At 42.0% G+C, this 22,048-nt stretch overlaps 1 protein-coding gene across 2 annotated transcripts in view; it reads left to right on the forward strand.

Moving 5' to 3' along the window:
• The window catches only part of DCAF5 (DDB1 and CUL4 associated factor 5), a 102,240-nt gene that overhangs the window by 77,344 nt on the left and 2,848 nt on the right, over positions 1-22,048 (forward strand). For both annotated transcript variants that reach the window (XM_077767108.1, XM_077767109.1), the window contains exons 8-9: positions 1-49; positions 16,303-16,430. The exon at positions 1-49 is cut by the window's left edge and continues 7 nt beyond it. In XM_077767108.1, coding sequence (XP_077623234.1) covers positions 1-49; positions 16,303-16,430 — 177 coding nt within the window. The remainder of the gene's footprint in view (positions 50-16,302; positions 16,431-22,048) is intronic.

Raw genomic sequence — 22,048 nt, forward strand, 5'->3', positions numbered from 1 at the left:
GATGACTTTAACCTGTACATGTGGAGAATTCCTGCAGATCCAGAAGCAGGTGAGTATATCCCTAGTATGAACCTACTGCTAATGTTGGCTCTACCTGCCTTTGGCATGCTATACCCCAAGAGGACTGATCTATAGCAATAGAGGATGATGTTTCTCTTTTAAGATAATAAACTTATTAGAAAAGCGACCAAAGGAAACTTTAGCATAAAAATTAGAAGCCAAATTTCACTCTAACCTTCATACAGATCCTTACTAACAAAGTGATGCTCAGATTTTTTTCCTCCTAAGAACTTTTCTTTAGACTTCATAGATCTCCATTATGTCCATTTTTCTCTCTCCTATTTCACACCTGGAATATTTTTATCTTTTATATGCTTTTTCTTTATTATCCATCCTGTTAATTACATACAAAGAGTTATTAGGGCCTCTTCCTTTCCTTTGGCCTCACTGGTGATATCAACTAAAGGGAAACTTTCTTTGTTGAGGCATAGGCTCACTCCCTGGGGTTTGGCTGACCCCAGATATCAAAGAAATTAGGAAGAAATATTTCTGCATTTTCTCTAGACGTATTCTGAAAAACACCTGCAGCTTTCCATAAATTTGGATCTAGGCCATCTGTGCTTTCAAACAACATAGATCATCCTTCATTCTTGATAATAGTGACCTCATGTGCTCAGTTGACTGTTACACTGGTTGCTTCCTACTGGTAGAAAAATGTCTGTATTTTATTCTCAGGACAGCTCAATACTGCCATCTGCTCCAATGATACATGGCATCAACCTGGAAAATGGCCATTAGGAAAGTAATAGAGGACTATGCCAAGTGTATTACATAAAATTTGTCTAGTGCTCAGAGTTTAGGGAAGTTGTTGGCTTGCCCATTACTGAATCGACAATATTGTTACCAAATATCCACCTTTCAAAACTTGTCAAAGCCCACTTTCAATGTAACTGTCCTATTACTGTGGTCTGATTACTAAACAAGTTGCAAAAGGCCTTTTTTCCCTTCTGGAATTTGGAAAGCATGAGTGAGACAGCTTACCTGTGAAGCTCAACCAGAAGGGACCACAGCGGTCTACCTGAACAAAAGTGGTGTTCTAGCGCTAGAGGTATTAGGTCTGTATTATGTCTCCTAGCCCTCTAATCTTCTAAATTGATTAGCTGAGAAATTATCTTTTACCTCATTTAGAAAAGCTTTTCATTATTAAGTCAATGTGACTTTTAAAATAGAAAGTGGATAACCCCCTTCCCATGGGACTGTTCTCTGGAATCTTTTTCATGTTTGTATAAAGAGAGAATAAGGAAGAACTAGCAATAGTAGTCTAGATTTTTTCCTCTCCTAGCTAATTTTTGTACTGATTTAGGGTATGGGCCACAGTTAGGCTGACTTTTATTTAATTTTTAATTTTTTAGAGGGAGAGAGTGAGCGAGTGTGAGTACACACGAGTAGGGGAGGGGCAGAGGGAGCAAGAGAGAATCCTAAGTGGGCTTCACCCTTGGCGTGGAGCCTGACACACGGCTTAGGTCCACAACCCTGGGATCGTGACCTGAGACAAAATCATGAGTTGGACACTCAACCGACTGAGCCACCCAGGTGCCCCAGGCTGACTTTTTAGGTATAGATACTTATACAGTCTTTGCATTGGCAGGAGCCTGATAATTGATTTAGGATTCCAATATTAAAACCAGGAAATGGATACCCAGACTTTCCAAGTATTTTTATAGGCACAGCTGCTTTAAAGGAATTCAGTTCTAGAACCTCAAATTCCATATATATTCTTTCATAAAATCAGTATTCCTAAGAAAGTAACCATTCTCCTTTCCCACCTCCCCTTTTCCCTTCCTCTACTTTAGAAAACAAAACACCCAGAAAACTGAAAATACTCCATAAATTTCTGACCATTTGAACATGGTGCATTGCTGTGGGGTATAAAAACCTCCAAGATGCAAAAATATATTATGCTGAAATTTGGTGGGGGGATAATGTGGAAATATTATTTCAAGGAAGAAAAAAGGATGATGTGAAATTTCTATTAAAAAAGGACTTGTAGGGGCACCTGTGTGGTTCAGTTGGGTAAGCATCCAACTTTGGCTCAGGTCATGATCTCTCATTTCGTGAGTTTGAGCCCCACATCCAGCTCCCTGCTGTTAGTGCAGAGCCCACTTGGGATCATCTGTACCCCCAACCTCTCTGTCCTTCCCCTGCTCGTGTATGCGTGCACACTCTCTCTCTTAAAAAAGAATAAACATTTGTTTTACAAAAAGGACTCCTAGGAGTAGATCCAGCAGAGGAAGCAGTAGGTAGCTCCTGCCATAACAGTGTCAGAGAGCTGTGGCAACAAAGAGTGCTAGAAGAACTCAAATTCTGGAGAAGGAAGAGCCCTTCCTAGCGGAGCAGACAGTGCTGACTATTGTCTTTCCTAGGGGCATCTGGGCGGAGGCTACAGATGGGTTTGCCTCAGGCAGGCTGCTGGGGTCAGAAGAAATCAGAATTTGCAATGACTTCATAGGTTGATATGACAGGGTAGAATCTAGGGGTGCCTCAAACACAGGGCTGTTCTTCCTGGTAGGACTTTTGCTGAGTGCTGGGGTTGTCCTTGGAGCTAGGGGGCTGAGCCGGAGAGGTAAAATTCAGTTCCCACCTTAACACAGTGGTTTTGGAGACAAAGGCCCCCTAGTGGGAGGGTCCTGCTCCACAGGGAATTTGCCAGATTGTGAACCTGCACAGGAAAGGAGAATGAAGAGTTAAGCTTAAAATCTCCAAAGGACAGAACATTCAGAGCAGACGACCACAGAGACTTGTCAGACTCCCCATTAAAAGTCCAGGAGGCTTACACTTGAGGATGGAGCTGGACCAGAAAGGCTGAATGAGCTATCCAGCAGTCTCCTGGTGCTTAGGTCACAGACTCCAGCTAGAGAAGACACCTGCCGCGTGTACCCTCCAGGTCTTGCCTTTGAGACCTCTGAAACCAGAAGTAGACTCACTCCTACTAAAGAAGCAACTCAGCCCTGACCTAGTTCCTTCTGATTAGGTTGAAGGTGATCAGCACTTTACCTTATCTTCTCTAGGGTGGAATGGGTGAATGCCATATGGAGGAAATCAGCTTCAGTCTCAGTGTTAGTCTGCTAGGGCTGCTAGAACAAAATCCCACAAAATGGGTGACTTAAAGAGCAGAAACGTATTTTATCTCACAGTTCTGGAGTTTAGGAGTCCAAGGTCAAGGTGCTGGCAAGTTTGATTTCTCCTGAGGCCTCTCTTCTTGGCTTAACCACCTTCTCACTGTGTTCTCGCATGGACTTTTCTCTTTGTACATACATTACTGGAATCCCTTCTTATCAGGACACCAGTCCTACTGAATTAGAATCCTACCCTTATACCTTCATGTAACTTCAGTCACTGTCTTAAAAGCCTTATCTCCAAATACAGTCACATTGGGAATTAGGGCTTCAACATTTGTACCTGGGGGAGACATTTCAGTCCATAGCAGTCTCTATGGTTAGTTTTACAAACATATGACATACATGTGTCATGTATATAAAACATATATGTATATACACACACACACACACATATACTCAGTATCCAGCATATGATAAAAAAAATTATGAGGTATGAAAATGTGACCAGTAATCAAACAGAAAAATACTGGGAGCCAACCCACAAAATTATCCATATATTGAAGCTAACAGGTAAAGACTTTAAATATTGTAACTATGATAAAGAAAATAGCAGAAACATGGAGAATATCAATGGAGAACTGGAATCTGTTTAGAAAACAATCATGTAGACATTCTAAAACTGAAAACTGTATCTAAAACTAAGAATGTGTTGGGTGGATTTAACCTACAGTGAACAGACTCGTGAATAGAAGGCAAGTCAATAAAAAATATCAAAGGTCCATGAGAACAGAGAACGGAAAGAGCAGAACAGTATAAGAAACGAGTAGAACACAGACAATCTAGCATATATGAAATTGAAGTTTCAGAAGGATAAGAGAGAGAAAATGAAGCAGAAACAATATATGAAGAGGTAATAGCTAAAAGAATTTCCCAAAACAAATGAAAGATACTAATTCTCAGATTCAAGAAACTCAGTAATCACAAACAGGATAAATACAACACACTTAGGCACATCATAAGTCAAACTTTTGAAAACAAAAGATAATGAGGAAAAAAACAAAAGCCGCCTAAGAAAATGTACAAATTACTTATAAATGAGCAACAATAAGTGATGGCCCGATTACGGAAATCAGAATATAATAGAATGATATCTCTGAAGTGCTTAGAGAATTAAAACCTTCCAGCCCAGAATTCTATATCCAGGGAAAATGTCTATCAAAAATGTAGGTTTAATAAAGACATTTTTTGCAAAGAAATTATGGATTTTAATGTGATCGCTTACAGCCCTCAATGAATTAATGCATCTAAATAGTGAGCATTGACAGGTGCCAACATCATAAAAAGAAAGGCAATTAGACATTATGTGCCTCCTGATAAAAGGACACAATACTACTAATAGGCTTGCCAAATGAAACAGCTCTGAATGAAACCTCAGGACCCAGCTTTCCACCTGCAGGTAGCACAGCGGACAGAGGAGCGTATTATACCGTGCTGTGATGATACCATCCACAAACTCCAGACTGTCAGAAACGATAGGTCAAATGTTTTCTCCAATAAATACATTCAAATGAAAAAAGAAAGGATGGACAGGAGGAAACCTATTATTTAAGTAACAAAAAAGGCATATTAAATATAACAAAAACCAGACAAAACTGAGGTTTTAGGAATGCACAGTTGGATGAATAAAATTATTGAAAATGCAGAGATATGGTTAATATAGCAATCAGGATAATAGTTGATTTAAGGGGAGGGAAAGGGCTGTAATTGGAATGAGGCACATGGGGCATGAAAATGGCCAGAAAATTCAATTTTTTGATCTGAATGTTGATTTATAAGGGTGTTCACCTTATAAAACTTCACTTTTTGTGCTGTTTTCTGTATTTTTTAATTCCTCAATGAAGAAAAAAAGAAAAATTAGTAAATAATTATGAGTCAAAAATAAATCACAATAGAAATATAATTTTCTCAACTAAATAAAGATGAAAACATGACATTCCAACATTCATCCCATGAATACTGCATGAGTATTTGGCCAGATCAGTGGTATATAAAATTTTCTTTTCACGTACCCATCCCCACAATAATTTTTTCATGAGTTATATCTTACATATATTAAAGCACACTTATATTGAGGAATAACTTAAAACCTCTGCCAGGATATCCATCATGATAAAGTGCTTGCTGCTCCAGGGTAACTCCAGGGACTAGAAAGTTCTTCAAGTCTTACTCTGTCTCCTGGTATTTTCTTGAGTGCTGGCTTAATGAGAATAGCCCTTCTTCCTCTTCATAGCTCTTTACTCATTTGAAGGTAGCTCTCAAGCCCCATTTTAGATCTTCTCCAGAGATAGCACCCCTCCCCCCCCCATAACTTTCACTATTTTTATAAGTACTTTTTATCAAAATAAACAAATACATAATTTTGAAGTCAAATAATATTACAAAACTTACTTTTTTTTAAAGCACAACAGTTCTTTTCTTTTCCTGTAACTCCTGGTATCTTTGAATTTTCAATTTTGGACATTCTCTGTTGACTTTCTGCTCTTGAAATCAGCTAACTTGCCCTGAATGGGAATCTTCGATCTAGTCTCTGGAGGGTATTTGCCTGGGAGTTGAGCCATGATTCTAAGAGCCAAATAGGGGAATAGAACTGTGGATCTCACAGATCTGTACACAGACTTGTGTTTAATCCCACCCCCAGGTCTCTGCCTGTGTGGGGAATGGGCAGTTTCCTGGCCATGTGTGCTCAAAGGGGAGCATAATGGTATAACAGCCTCTTTATACGGGCTCTCAGCTCCTCCTGTTTTGAGCTCTACTCTTTTTTTTTTTTTTTTTAATGTTTTATTTATTTCTGAGACAGAGAGAGAGAGACAGCGTGAGCAGGGGAGGGTCAGAGAGAGAGGGAGATACAAAATCTGAAACAGGCTCCAGGCTCTGAGCTAGCTGTCAGCACAGAGCCTGATGTGGGCCTCAAACCCACGAACCATGAGATCATGACCTGAGTCAAAGTCGGACGTGTAACCAACTGAGCCACCCAGGCGCCCCTCAGCTCTACTCTTAAACCTGGCTTCAGGGATACTTAGCACCTCTCATTTCTATATGTAACCTCTCTATTTAAGTGTTGGCAATGAATTCATAACTTTAAAAATATTCAGCAATGTTCAGCAAGCCAAACAAAACATAGGAGGACTATATGCAACCTTTGCATTCTAGCTTTGAATGCTTAGATGACAAAAAGTCTGAGGGGAAACTCCTACTTTAATCTGTGGCCCCTTTGATTTAAAGAAAATATGGGACGAAGCCGAGCTCACTGTCTCTGCATGCCTCCATGCCAGTTGAACAGAAGATAATATGGGGAAACTGCCTTGCTATTATATGCCTTAATGAGAAGACAAGCCATCAGCACGTAATGCATGCCTGCTGTATACTTTGCAGGGCATACCAAATGCTGAGAGAACTAGTGGAGAGCAGTCCTGAGTGTGAGCCCAAAGCAAAGGCATCTTTTTCTTCTCCACTCTCCTGTTCAGAAAGACTGAAAATCACTGACAGAACTCCAGTTCCAAACTCCAAAGAGCTGAAATGTACTTATTATATTCATAGTACTGATTTAAGAAATTGGCTAAGCAATTTGCCTAGGGCTTCCCAGTAGGCCAAGGAACTCATTTTCTAAAAACTTCTCTAAAAATTAGAGAAAGGAATAGAACTGGGAATTTTGCTGTTGTAAAAAAAAGGCCCATCAGAATGTTTTCACTTCTGAAGTATGTCGGAAGAGCATCTTTTTTATGTGGTCATTCTGAAGATCAAATAAACAGATCCGCAGTTATGTGTAGAGCCAGTGTGGTGTATTGGAAAAAGCATTAGGCTTAAAATCATACCTGGATTCAAGTCCAGTGCTGCCACTAACTGTCTGATTGAGTTACTTTACAGCAGTTGTCTGAGCGGTAATTTCTTCTGTAAAAATCCTTCCCCTCCCATGAAATGATTTAACAGTCTTGGGAGCTTCCTGAAAACTATGTGTTTCACATGTAAGACATTGTAAGATACTAGCTCCCTGGTAACGTAGGTATGGAAGAAATGAATTTGGCAACGTGTGGTGGAGGTGGGTGTTGCTGGAAAATCTTCATATTACTTTCTCCTTCCCTTTCCCCTAATTCTTGTTGGAAAGATCTTTTTGGGGTTTTCACAGATAGAGCTGCTTCCCTTGAGATATGCCTGTATGCTAAGACCTTACTATTTATGGAAAGAAGCATAATGTAATCGAGTTGGTAGGCCTGTGTTTAAACACCTGATCCATTTGTCTTCTAGATTAGGCTTTGGAAAAATTGTTTAATCTTGCCAAACTTATTCATCTGTAAAGGAAGAATATTAGCAGTATAAACAGTACAGCCATAGTAATAATGTCTACCTTCTTAGGGATATTGTTGAGGGCTATTCATAGCTACTCTACAGTGATACTTCTCATGAAGAAAGCTTTCTCCCTTTTAACTTTTCTCTGAGAAACTCCTTAGAATCCAAGACATTGTCTTCCCCTGGTGCCTTCGGGAATGGCCTTTTGAGTTGTTCTTGCATGAAGGTTGCTCTTGATTCATCAGTAAAGAGGGGGAAAGTTCTGTGACAGATTTTTCCCTGACTAGAGGGGAAAACAGCAGTTTCACTGCCCAGTTGCTGGAGCCACCCCCACGGCCAGCAGGCCAAGGAGGTAGAGTGGAAACGGCTGTACGTGCATTTTCACGGGCCTGCATATGTGATGCAGGCTCTGTCTCTCCTTCTTGTTCTAAACATGCATTCGCTCTCAGTGGGTTAGGCCTGGGCATTTACTTTTTCCTGCCTCGTAGCTAGAAGAACAACTGTTTTTAATTGGTCACAAGTAGTTGGTTTCAAACGTATGTGAAGTACAGACGATGAAAGAGGAACTACTGTAAGTGACTTTTGTGCAGTTAAGCCCTGCCGCCTGGGGAGCTCTTGGAGCTTTTCTGACAGCACTCTGTCCCCCTCGGACTTTCTTTAACCCGTTCGCGGTTAGGTGCCTCCCCAGGAGGCAGCCACTGCACTCTGTATTGTCAGCACCCTGATTGTGCTTCTTATGGTTTGTTTGAAACTTAGAGACTCGAGGAGTGTTCACTTAGGCGTGTTGGAATTACTGAGGTTATTTGAACAACGCTTTTAGCTCTAGCAAGGAAAGGAGTAGTCCCTTGCCCCTCAGAGCAGGAACCTCTTAATTCTACCAGTGGCATAAGGAATTATAAATAGATTAATTGCCTCAACAGGTACCCACCAAACCTCATTTTGGTAATAATAGCTTTAACCCGCCCCCACCCCCAAGCTTGTTCCAGAGAAAATGATGAGGGGATTTACCTCAATATGTTCACTTACGGAGTATCTGAGCATAAGACATTATGCAAAGCCCTATGGGTGACTGAAAGAATAAATGCTTTCTTGTCTGTAAAGAACTTCCAATCTGAGAAAGATGAGAAAAGGGTGTATGTCTGCACACACTTAATTTAAAAGTGGGTTCCAAAGCCCATAGAAAAGATCATGAAGGGAGGCTTGAAGAGATTTGGGGGATCAGTAAAGTTTTCATGGAATTAGCATTTCAGAGAATTGTGAAGCGTAAGGAGGAATTTAGCCCCTTTATTTCTCTGCTCTTACTATGGTAAAACTGCCATAAAAGAAACATCCAACACTGACAAAGGGAAGATGGAGAAACACTTGGATAATCCACACATTGGGTGATGGAGCCCACTAATGAAGATGAGGTTTTGTACAGCATACTTACATTCCACAGTCATATCTTTTCATTCATTTAGCAAATGTTTATTGACAACCTGCTCTATGCGGGCCCTGTTCTAGAGCGTTGGGCTAAACAGCAAAGGAACAGAAGACCTCTGCCACCATGGAGCTTATACTCTACTGAGAGAAGCAAACGATAAACAGTACACACAGTAGGGGCACCTGGCTGGCTCAGTCAGAGGAATGTGCAACTCTTGGGATCGTGGGTTCAAGCCCCATGTTGAGTGTAGAGATTACTTAAATAAATAAACTTGAAAGAAATAGGCACAATAAATTATATTTTAAAAGTTAGAAGGGTTATGGAAAAAGAAAAGAGTGGAATCAGGGAGATAGGAAGTGGTATTAGGGGGGACCAGGGAAATGCAATTTTTTAAATGGGATGTTCAGTATAGACCTCTTTGAGAAGATCTCATTTGAGCAAAACTTCAAGGTGGTAAGGGAGTGAGCCATGTAGAAATCTGGGGGGAGAGCGTTTTAGGTAGAACCAGTGCAAAGTTCTGAAGTGAGACCGTGCCTGGTGGGTTTGAGAAACAACAAGGAAGTCAATGTGTTGAAGCAGAGTGAGGGCAGGTGGAATAGTAAGGGTTGATGTCACAGAGGTAAGTGGGGCATGGGGGCGTCCCTGGAGGCTGTCACTGTGGGTGAAGTGGGGTAGCCATTAGAGAATTGTGAGCAGAGGAGTGACACGATCCAGCTTATTTTAACGGCTTCACTCTGGCTGTTGAGGATGGGTGGTGGGAGTGGGGCTGCCACAGATAGGCGTGAGGAGGACTGGTAGCATCTCACCTGACACAGGTGAGCGGTGGTGGGGAGTCGGAGCCAAGAGAATAGAGGTTACAGTCTAGATGTATTTTGAAGGTAAATGTGTCAGGATTTCCTGATAGATTTGCCTGGGGGAGAGGAGAAGCAGGTAGCATTTATGATGTCTTTTAAACATCCAGGTAGAGATAGGTGTTGAACATTTTGGATATAGAGGTATGAAATTCTAGAGTTCGAGAGAATGTTCTGGACTAGAGATAAAATTTGAGTTTTGGTTATATGTAGGTAGTATTTAAAGCTATCAAACAAGTGGGCATACCTAGTCAAGAAAAGGGGAGCAAAGACAGAGCCCTAAGGCATTCCAGTGTTAAGAAGTCAAGGAGAGGATAGGGTGCCTGGGTGGCTTAGTTGGTTAAGCATCGGACTTCAGCTCAGGTCATTATCTCACAGTTTGTGAGGTTGAGCCCTGCGTCAGGGTCTGTGCTGACAGCTCAGAGCCTAGAGCCTTCTTCAGATTCTATGTCTCCCCCTCTCTCTGACCCTCCCCTGCTCTCTCTCTCTCCCTCCCTCTCTCTGTCTCTCAAAAGTAAATAATAAACATATTTAAAAATGGGAAAAAATATTGAAAAAAAAAAAAAAAAAAGAAGGCAGGGAGAGAAGCCAAAAAGGAAGCCAAGAAGGAGTGAGCAGTGAGGTAACAGGAAAACCAAGAGCCGGTGATCCTAGGAAGGCAGTGAAGCAGGGGAGGGGCACCTGTGTTGGATCTTGCTGATAGGTCAGATAAGTAGGATGAGGATTGGATGAAGCCTTTGGATTCTCTAGTGAAGATCACGAATCCCAAGTTTTCCTGCTTAGGGAAGGACTAGGTAATTACAGAGATTTGATTTCCATTATATCATCTGAATGATTACTTACCTGGTTTTTCAACTCCTCTCCCCTCCCCCTCAAATAGTACCACTCCTTTAAGTATTTGCTCATCATCTTGCCCTATCAGTACATTCTACAGGATTTTATTTAATATTCCAGCCCATAGCCCACCAGATAAGGTTCTCACATGAAATGCTAAAAGCTTTTCCTTTACCGTATTCTGTCAATTTTACCTGAGTATTGAGGGTTTTTTTTATACCACACTTAACAATATTCTCAGGAGTCCTGGGTGGCTCTGTCAGTTGAGGGTCCAACGCTTGATTTTGGCTTAGGTCATCATCTCACACTTTATGAGTTTGAGCCCCATGTCAGGCTCTGCACTGGCAGTGTGGAGCCTGCTTGGGATTCTCTCTCCCTCTCTCTGACCCTCCCCACTTGTGCTGTCTCTGCCTCTCTCAAAATAAATAAAAACTTTTAAAAAACTAAAAACAAACAAAAACCCCACAATGTTTTCCTGGGACACCTGGCTGGTTCAGTCAGAAGAGCATGCAACTCTTGATCTCCAGGTTGTGAGTTCAAGCCTCATGATGGGTGTAGAGATTGCTGAAAAAAATAATAATAAATTAAAACTTAAAATTTTTTTAAGTGTTTATTTTTGAGAGAGATAGAGACAGCGGGAGTGGGAGAGGGGCAGAGAGAGAGGGAGACACTGAATCCAAAGCAGGATCCAGGCTCTGAGCTGTCAGCAAAGAGCCCCATGCAGGGCTTGAACTCACAAACCATGAGATCATGACCTTAGCTGAAGTCAGACGATTAACCGATTCTTGCTCTCCTCTCTCTGCCCTTCCCCTGCCTGTGCTTTCTCTCTCTCTCTCTCTCTCTCCGTCTCTCTCTAAATAAATAAATGAATAAACTTTAAAAAGTTTTTTTAAACAAACAATATTCTCCACTAATTTCAATTTAATCATTTGTTAGGTCCTTTTTTTTTTTTTAAACATTTTATTTACTTTTGAGAGATAGAGAGACAGTACAAGTGGACAAGGGGCAGAGAAAGAGGGAGACACAGATTCTGAAGCAGACCCCCAGGCTCTGAGCTGTCAGCACAGAGCCTGACACAGGGCTCGGACCCACAAATGGTGAGATCATGACCTGAGCCAAAGTCAGATGCTTAACCAACTGAGCCAGCCAGGCATCCTAGTTAAGTCTTTCTTGTATGTCTAATCCTGTTATTACTATGTTGGATATGTCAGCATAAATCTTGGAAGGTCAAGGATATTTACTGTCTTTGTGGGGGTCATTACTCTATTGCTAGGAAATGCAAATTTATCTCCTGCCATCTTAATTTCTTGTCTTCCATCAGCCCTTCCAGTCATCTGGTCCCTATTCCTGGTCCTTCACTACCACTTTCACATTCCACCTTCCCTAATCTCAGTGTTACCCACCATTTCTCCTTCTCATTCTCACAAAGGTGTTTGTCCTACCCATTAATTAATGGAAGGGGGGAAAATCCAAAAACTCTGACAGGAAAATTAATACTGGCATTTTATCCAGGTTGATTTGGGATTTATTCCATTACAAAATACTTAAGTGTCCTGTTCTATAACAACCAAGTGCCATTGAAGACCTCTTCCCAACATGATTGATAAATTGCTATTAGACTAAAGCATCAAGAAATCCTGGCCAGGTTGCTTTTACCTTTTGAGTTAAAAGCATAGTCATTCTTAGAGGATTTTGTTGAAGCAAATAAAATTGACAAACAGAAGTAACTGAAGTTGGCAAGAAATGGGAATGGGGTCCTGACCCTTGAAAGTCCTAAGGGAACAAGTCTCTGGCTGAATGTTGTGGGAGTAGGAGCATAGGTAAGGAAGGGGGAATGAGGGCCTATACACTTAGCCCCTTGTCTCCTCTGGAGGGACACTTGGCCTTGGCATTTTAGAAAGGTCTTTATCAGGGTTCTGAATAAGGTGTTTTCTCTGAGTCCCTTGTGTTTCCTAGGATCCTGCTAAGGTAGTCAGTTACTGATACTGGAATCTTATGAAAGGCCCATTCCTTTTCTTTTTCTTTTCTAAACTCTTGCAATAAAATAGGTAAAAGGATTTATAACCTTCTTTGCCCTCTCCCCTCCCCCCAGCATCCCTTCTGAACCAAAGGAAAGATGGAGATATAGGAAGTTTGGCCTTAACTTTAAAAACAAACACCCTACAAAGTGATGCCAACACATTTGGTTGGGCCAGCCAGGGCAGATGGCCCAGCGCAATGATCTTTGGTTTGTACAGAAGTGTATAAACAAATGACAGCTCAAAACTGAGTATGGTGGTTTTTCCCAGTATGTGCTTTTACATTGGTACCCATTGTTCGTGATTAGGTCTTGACTTAGCTCATGGGGTGAGGTTGAGCCTCACCAGGCCTATAACCACAGTTTTAGAAATGATCATCAAGGGAAATTCTGTAGATTATTTAGTTCTTAGGAAAAAAAATTCCCTGCCTGAATCCTGCCAACTTGGTCCTGCTATTGATGGTCACAGTCTGGCTAGGTAATGGAGAGGGGAGATTCCAGGTTTTTACTGATAGCATCGTTACCTTAGCTGTTTCAGAATGAAGAAATCTGATTTATACAAATCTCCAGAACTGATAAAAATTTACTGTCTAAAAATCATTGTATCTAAACTATACAGTAGCAGCTATATTCAGTCATTTTGAAATCTGGAAAACAAGAGAGGGGCTGTTGAGAACCTCCCTGAAGTCCATTCATTTTTCTGATTCTGTGTACACAGCCTCAGATACCTTAAACAAATGGCAGCCATAATTCTTCCTGTATCTGTTTTTACTACCAGTCTCTTGGCTCTATGGATTTCCTCTTTGTCAGAGTTCCTAGGTATCAGTTTGGGTGGGAGAAGGAGAAAAGATCTGTATTAAAATTGCTGATGCGCCTGGGTGGCTCAGTTGGTTAAGCATCTGACTCTTGGTTCCAGCTCAGGTCATGATCTTAACAGCTTTGTGAATTCGACCCGCATGTCTGAACTTGGAGCCTACTTGGGATTCTCTATCTCCCTCTCTCTCTGCTCCTCCCCTACTTGCGATTTTTCTGTTTCTCTCAGAATAAATAAATAAACTTTAACAAGTTGCTGCCAAGAAGAGAAATCAGATGAGGTCACATAGCATGGAAGAATAATAGAAAGTTTTCCATGGTCTCAGTTTACAGAAGTTGATACCCCTTCACTTATTCCTCAGGTCCAAAAGTTATTGTAATTGTATTCCAAATAGCATTTAACAGATAAAAATCAGTTTTGCTGATAAACTTTAGTTCTCTGGTAGTTGATTCTTTAAGACATGAGACCCTCTATCTGTCCTCCTTTGGTAGTATTCTAGAAATCCCCTCTCCTGAAACACTGTCCATTCAGGTGCTTACTAAGCATATACTTTTTGGTTCAGGCATCACACCCCCAGTGCTAGGTACGCAAGAGAGCCAGTCCTACTCTCGTGAACTGTTCAGTGTTGGCAGTGTGATGAAATGTCCTATGGTGATACTATGGAGCTTGCACTCCGGATACCATTGGATAGAGTCTGCCCCTTCCCCTTTTTTAAATTGACAGCTTAAAAAGAAAACCAACCCATATGATAACTGCCAGAAAGATTTAGAAATCTTTTATGAGCTTCAGACTCCATCTCTATTCAAACCCTTTCATCTCTTAAACGCCACTGTTACAGTGGAAAGGATATTGAGTATTACAGCCAAACAGGCTCTGGTTCATATCCTGACTCTGCCATTTACTAGCTGTAGGACTGGGATGAAATCATTCACATTCTCTGAGTCACTTAAACTACTTTTCTTGGAGGCAGTAGGATTAAATAAGAGATCGGTACTAGGTTTAATCCAAAGCTTCTTTGCTAACTGACTACCTCAGCACAAGTATGGGTAGGAATAGGATGTTGGAAATGTGGAATTCAGAAGAGAACCATGAATGGGAATGCTGCTTTTTGAATCAACCTTATATTAAAAAACAAAACAAAACAAAAAAACAAGGGAAATCCTTGGAGGCTGGTAAGATCCCTATATTGAGACCATGGTTTTAGATTCCCATGGATCTCTTGTCCTTAATTCTCTCAAGTTGATTTTTATTTTGATTAGGCTCAAGTTACCTTTCCCTCCTCCCATTCCACTCTGGGAATCCAGTATACTCGGGCTGCCCAAGGGTTCCCATCATGGCAGCCTACTTTGGTGCATAACCTTTCTGATCCGTGAAAACATGTCTGTTTCTATCATCTAGTCACTCTCCTTTATGGTTTACTAGCAAAGCCGATGTTGGGTTGAGAGATGGATAGCTTTAAGTGTATTCTCCATCTTGGAGAATTCAAATATTAATACTGTCAACTATGGTGGAAAAATTAGGCAAGGGACGTTTTTGTCACTGGCCAAGTAGAGGAAGTACCCAGTGCTAGTTAAGTTGGCACTACCGAGGAGCAGATCAGTATAGTGTGAAAACTCTTGCTGTCATAAAAAAAGATGTGTATGTACATGGCAATAATGAGGGGTATCTTCAATGAGTCAAAAGTTGTGTCAGGAGGCCAAAAGCAGAAGAAGACACTTTCTCCACAACTGGATTATTTCTGGAGAAGGGATGTTTGTTGTTCCTAGTCATTGTCGCTCTAGGACACCTAGATGAGAAATATCTGGAATGAATGTTTAAACAAGGTGGAGTTGGGAGGGGGGTGGAGGTATGTGAAGCCGAGACTGCCTGCTGATACTTCGTGCCCTAGTGGTGCCAAGCTCCTGGTAGAGGCTGCGATGGTATTCATTGCTTAGATAAATGGTGTCTGACTGCATCACATTTTGCCAGCTGGCCAGGGACACAGGTTGGTCTGACACATGCTGAGCTGTTGATGGTTGCTCAGAAGCAACCTTGTTCAGAACATGAGTGTATATGTTCTGTGTGTGATGCCCTTACCAGTGAAGTCAAACCTGTGAGATTATTCAAGTGTTTAAATGATGACATCTTCATCTGTGTTATCATAAGTTCCAGGCCTCTGGCGCTTTTCTCAGTCATTGAAGAAGAAGCCTACAGGATGGTCCTTAAAATATAGCTTCTTATTAGTGGCCTCTTGATTTTTAATCCATACGGTCATGCTTTTAAGACACTTGCTCTAATTCAGATTCTTAGTACTTGGGCTCTCCCTATTAAGGAAGTGGCCCAAATCTCCTTTCTTTTCCCTAGCTCTCCCCATTGTCAGGGTAATAAAAGGATTTTTTCTATTATTTTCCCTGTGGTTTTTGTATGTTTGTTTTGTTTGCTACCTTCATCATAGAAATTGAGGGCAAATGGATGCGAGATTTTTCTGTGCATTTAAGTAATTATATGCTTCTGGATCTGCATGTCCCTGGCTCAGCTGCCTAACTGTTCCCAAGTAGTTCAGTCTCATTTTGCTCATGACTGGCCTTTTCTAAGGTAACACTTGGGTTCTATCTTGGGGATCAAAAACTTGAGAAATGTTTTAAGTGGCTGTGGCTTCATTGACAATGGGATTGCAGGGGGTGGGCGTGGGCAATGCTTACAGGCTAAATAAAGGCTCTTGGTAAGAGCACATATGCTGAGAGAATATTTCATCTTCCCTCGTTCCATAGCAACTTTATCTGTAAGATTAAGCATTCTGCTGGTGGCATAGTTAATAAAAAATCTTGGCTCCGGTTCAGAACTGCTTGTCTGCCAATACTGGAACCTCTTTACTTTGCTCCATTTCATCATTTGATTTTTGTTTCCTTCTGTCTTCCCAGGTGGCATTGGTAGGGTGGTCAACGGAGCCTTCATGGTGCTGAAAGGGCATCGGTCTATTGTTAACCAGGTCCGATTTAACCCTCACACCTACATGATCTGCTCTTCTGGTGTAGAAAAGATTATCAAGGTGAGGTGCCTTCCCCTTCTAACCGTTTTAGACAAATTATTACAATTCATAATTGGAAGAAACTAGAACAGTAGGTATAGGACCTCATACCTAAACCTGCTAAAGGTCCATCAAAATTCTCAATTATTTGGGGGCACCTGGCTGGCTCAGTCAGTAGAGCTTGCGACTTTTGATCTTGGGATTGTGAGTTCAAGCCCCACATTGAACACAGAGATTACTTTTAAAACTTCTCAATTATTTTCACATGCTATAAAATATTGATAAATTGATATTAAAAAGAGTCGTTTAAAACCCACCTTTCAGGACCTCTTTTAAAAATAGTCACCAGGCTTTGAAACTAGATGCTGTTTGTATGCCCCTACGTTACTAATAGCCTTTGATCTGGAGTCTGAGGAGTTCTGCTTTCCAAACCTCATCTGGAAGCCACCATCCCCTCAGTTACCCGGGTGCACTGTGCATTAATTGCGGCGATAATATGGCACAGACATAACTAAGTGACTGCCAGAACTGTAGCTAATTTGCCTCAGAACATGTCAAAAACCACTGCATGTGGTTGTGATTGAGGCTAAACATTTGCATTAATTGCACATCGACTGAATGAACTGAACCTGGCAAGGAATGTATTCAGAACCTGCAACCAAGAGACCAAGCCTGGCCTGTGTCCACAGAAGAACATCACTCACATTCTAGTGGCTCGTAACCCTTTTCCACATCTGAGAAAATGAAGGTTTGGGGCAAAGGATGAATTCTTGAAGACTCAGTGATAACTTGATTTTTTAAGTAAGGATAGATGTTAATCCCCCTAAAAGATAAAACTCCTAATTTTTTATCCTAAAATGACATTGAAAACCAGTTTTCATTTTCTTTCTTCCTTTCCTCCTCCTTTCCTTTCTTCTTTCCTCCCTCCCGCCCTCCCTCTCTTTCTCCCTTTCCTTTCCTTTTTCTTTTTCTTTAACTGTTCAGAGTTAAACCAAGTTGTCTTCTCTGAGCAAGGAAAGTGTCAGAAATGTAATGTTGGATTATGGGTCAGTATTTCTATTTGCCCTCAATCCAACTTCCCTTACTTAAGTTTTGTTGGTCCTGTGTGTCAGGGCTGACTTCCATGATTGCAAACGTTTTCCCACAGACCTGGAGCAGGACTTCTGGATCATTTTTACTGACTTACTCTTTTTATAAATGATGAGCTTTAAATTATAAACTACCCATCTGAGGTTAATTACACAGCTGAATAGCGGTAAAGTGAGGATAGTTTCTTTCCTGTTTCTTGTTCTTCCCAGTGCCCTGTCACACTCCCGTGCTGGTGTGAAGGCAGCGCGCAGCCAGAGGCCCCTGCGGGAGGTGCTCATCTCAGGAGTCCTTCACTGGGCAGTTGTGGAGTTGGCCCTGGCCCCTTGAATTGCTTTCTCTTCTTTCTCCTTTAGCCTATGACTAATGGGTTGGCACAGTCGCCTGTCCCCTCTCGGCCTGGTGACGTCATTCTCTTTCTCAGAGCTCAGCTTGGACATCTCCTTTAGAAGAGAGATTCCCGTTTGGCTGTGGGCTCTGAGATGCCTCTGTACTTAGTCTCCCCAATTATTGTTTAGTCAACCGGAGGCCTTACCCTAAAGGTCATAGTTTGGAAACTAGCCAAGTTCTCAGAGGAGAAAGAGAAGAAAATGTTTTCTCTGGGAGGTTATCCAGACTTAAGTATGGAACTCACTGCTTCCAGGTTCCCATGGGCTCTGAATGCTGCCCCACCAGGAGGCCTGTTTAGCCATTTGAAACCTTAAGTCAATACAACTGGTGCCCTTGAACAGTTCTTTGAGTCTGTTTCCCATCTGTCAAGTAAGGATGCTAACAGTGACTTGTCATCCAGGAGTACCTTGTAAATTACCTGTGCCTGACAATTTCTGACTATTTTAATAAGTGTCACTTTCCTGCTTGCTATTTCTGAAAGGACCAATGGCTCAAAGAGTATAATGTTTTAACAGCCTGAGATCTTTTTTCTATCTACTTCATTTCACCTTCTCCCTTGTCTTTTACTGCTGCCTTTCTAACCCAGAGTAGAATCCCTGTTGTCAGGGCCAGCTGCTTCTCACCCACAACAGGTTCTAGCCCCCTGAATGTCCACACTGAGCAGATGAGGGGGTTTGTTTTGTATTTAAACATGGAGGGGAAAGATAGGGCAAATGCTGACATGTTTCCCCCTCAAAGGCTAGTATTCATTTATTCATCCATGATATGTATGATATTTATGATATACCTGTGTAATGCCATTTGTGCTAGGGCCTATGCAGAACATGAAGGCAAAAAGAGGTAGTGCAGTTCCCACAGGAATTGATGACCCAGTAGGAGAGAGAAGAAATAAAGATAATAAAAAATGCAGTGGCTACATAAGAGACATAAACAAAATGCTCTGGGGGAAGGGGAGATTTTTCCTGTCTGTGGTAATCTCAGCCAGGTAATATTTGAACTAGACTTTGAAGAATAAAGAGTGTAGATGGAAGGGGAAGAATGAGATACCAGGAACATTCTAAGTGGAAGGAATGGGTAGTTAATAATTTCATTGAATCCATAAATATTTATTGATCACCTACTGTGTTCCAGGCATTGTACTGAGAAATAATGCTCAGAAGCAGTGAAGTGTAGGACCTGTTCAGAAAATGATTAAGTTTGGCCAAAATGAAGAGCACAAGAAGGGAGATCTAAGATATAAGGCAGGAAGGTGAGCAAGAGGTAGGCCCAGAAGGTCTTGGACGCCAGATTAGAGAGTGTGGAGAACTCTTGAAATGCAATTTAGGTCTCTGTGTAGATTTTCATGGTAGATGGACAGATTTCTTCCTTTTTTTTTTTTTTTAATGTTTATTATTTATTTTTAAGAGAAAGAGAGCACAAGCAGGGGAGAGGGAGACACAGAATCGGAAGCAAGCTCCAGGCTCTGAGCTGTCAGCACAGAGCCTGACACGGGGCTTGAACCCATGAACCACGAAATCATGATCTGAGCCAAAGTCGGACGCTTAAGCAACTGAGCCACCCGGGCGCGCCTGACAGAGTTCTTAATTTAGTTGAATTGCACGAAGAGAAGAAGGCTTAGAGCTGCTGCATCCAGCCTGTCATGGTCACCTGTGTAGATCAGAACATTTGCTACTTAATTGCTTTCCATTTTGATGATGTTTGAGAATTGAACTGCATCTTTTCCTTCAGCAGCCTTTTTTTTTTTTAGGTTTTTTTTTTATTTTGAGAGAGAGAATGGAGAGGGGAGGGGCAGAGAGAGAGGGAGAGAGAATCCCAAGTTGGCTCCACATTGTCAGCACAGAGCCTGACGTGGGGCTCGAACTCATGAATCATGAGCTAAACTTTTCACTGGGCTTGGAGAGAAGCCTGCTCATCCCTCCTTTTCTCATGAACCTTGCCCCAAGAGGAGGCATGGCTAACCAGCCACATTTAACATATCAGCAACAGGAAGTTGTGTTTTTGTTGCTTTACTTCTGGGTTGTTGACTTTCAGTGTAAAGAAATAAGCACTTGCACAAATATTCCAAACTGACATTTTAAGGATGAGGACTGAGATAATAACGACGGTCAGTCCTTCTGATGTTCCAGAGTCTCTTTGAGGATGCGCCTAAGACTTTCTAGGCAAGGCGTTCACCTGCCCGGTGAAAGAGAGCACGCCATGCTTTGTTGTGCTTTGGTATAGGTTACGTCACTTCATCATTCTCATTTCTACAGATGAAACAAGAGGCTTTCAAAGTGAAGCCACTTGCCCAGGACCATGTGAAGCCGTGGAGCCAGGGCTCCTACCTGTTCTGCCGGCCCCAGCAGCTCTGTGCTACAAGTCCCTTGAGGACTGAACACTGGCTGTCTGGCATGAGGGTTTTGTTTTGCTCTGAATCCTAGGATTGGATAAGACCCATCTAATTCACTGTGTAGGTCAGGGGGCTGAGCTCTATCCAAAGTCAACCAGCCAACTAGGAGTTGAGTAGGAACCCACACTCATGTCTCCTGTCTCCTGATCCAGTGTTTTGTTCCATTACTCCAAGCTTCAGGAATGAAAGTCTACTTCATTCTAATACATTCCAGAGCCCAAATAAAAGCTGACTTTCAGTGTTAATGATTTTCATTCCTGAAGGAAGAAATGGGCTGGGTAATAGATTAGAACCTAGAAGCTGGTTTATTGGATAGTTGGACTAGAACCCCACATTTAATATTTAGTGCTTCTATTAACAAATTCTGTGTTTCTGTGAAGCACGTGTAAGGGCTTGGCCTTTGGGACCCCTCCAGTTTCCTTTCTAAGCCACCAAACTTTTCCCTGGACGTTGTTTTGCAGAGATAGTCATTCGTAGCTTGAGCCTGTTGTTGAAGGCCATGTCTGAATGTTTCCCAAACTTTGGGTCTTACAAAGAATTTGAGAATCTCTTCAGACAAATCCTTTATTTTCTGCTACTTTTTTTTTAAGGTTTTTTTTTTGTTGTTGTTGGGGAGAGCGTGCCTGCATGGCTCAGTCGGTTGAGCTTCTGACTTCAGCTCAAGTCATAATCTCACAGTTGGTGAGTTTGAGCCCCACTTCAGGCTCACTGCTGTCAGCCTGGAGCCTGCTTTGAATCCTCTGTCTCCCTCCCCCTGCCCCTCCTCAACTTGTACTCTCTCAAAAATAAATATTTTTTTCTATGTCTGTGTTTGAGAGGGAGAGTGGGGGTGAAGCAGAGAGGGAGGGAGAGAGAGAATCCCGAGTAGGCTCCACCCTGTCAGCAACAGAGCCCGATGTGGGACTCAAACTCATGAACCATGAGATCATGACCCGAGCCAAGATCAAGAGTCAGATGCTTCACAGACTGAGCCACCTAGGGGCCCCCCCCCCAATAGTTACTTTCTACTGTATTCTACTGTTTCTTAAATGTTGGTCTCCCCCTTGTTAAAAATGCAGACCCCCGGTACCTACTGGTGACTTAGTGAATCAGAATCTCTAAGGGCAGGGCTCAGGGGTCAACACTGTTAAGATTCTTCAGGTGACTCTTGTGCTCTGGAGTGTGAGAACCGCTGCCTTAAACCTCCCCTGGGTCAGATCATGACGATGGAGATGAGAGAACACCTGAGGAGTTGTGGGCAGGGAACAAAGTCAAAAGAGGAATAAATCTAAATTAGGAATTGGTAAAAAGAGCTAATCTAGGTTTTTCCAGCCCCTTTTCAACTGGGGAATCCTTCAAAGAGATGCTACCTCCCAGAAGTTGACAAGTAAAGCATGGGAAGGGTTGGGCCTCAGGAAAGTGCTCATAAGGAGGTGAATTTGTCCTTGGATAGCTTTGGGGAAGCAAAGGCATTGTCTTGATCCAGGTTAGAGAATGAAGAGCCCTGTTTTCTGGGTTGGGAGCCTAAAGATAGACACCAGCCTGTCAGGCAAGAAAATTCGCCTGGAATTTCATCTGAGTTGCCATGGCTACCGGCTGATGTAACTGAGCTTCTGTGCACGGCTCCATGGACCAGTCTGGCAGTCAGGTGAAGCTATGTGTTCTCATTTGCAGTGACAGCTTAATTACCTTGAACTGGATTTTTGCATAACTTATTCCACTTGTAAAGTTGGGCCTCCGCAGTCAGGCCGACCTGAGTTTGAGTCCTACCTAGCTCTGCCTAGTTCCTTTGGCT

This window comes from Crocuta crocuta, unplaced genomic scaffold (assembly GCF_008692635.1).
Source record: "Crocuta crocuta isolate KB4526 unplaced genomic scaffold, BGI_CrCroc_1.0 scaffold55, whole genome shotgun sequence".
NCBI classification, from domain to species: Eukaryota; Metazoa; Chordata; class Mammalia; order Carnivora; family Hyaenidae; genus Crocuta; species Crocuta crocuta.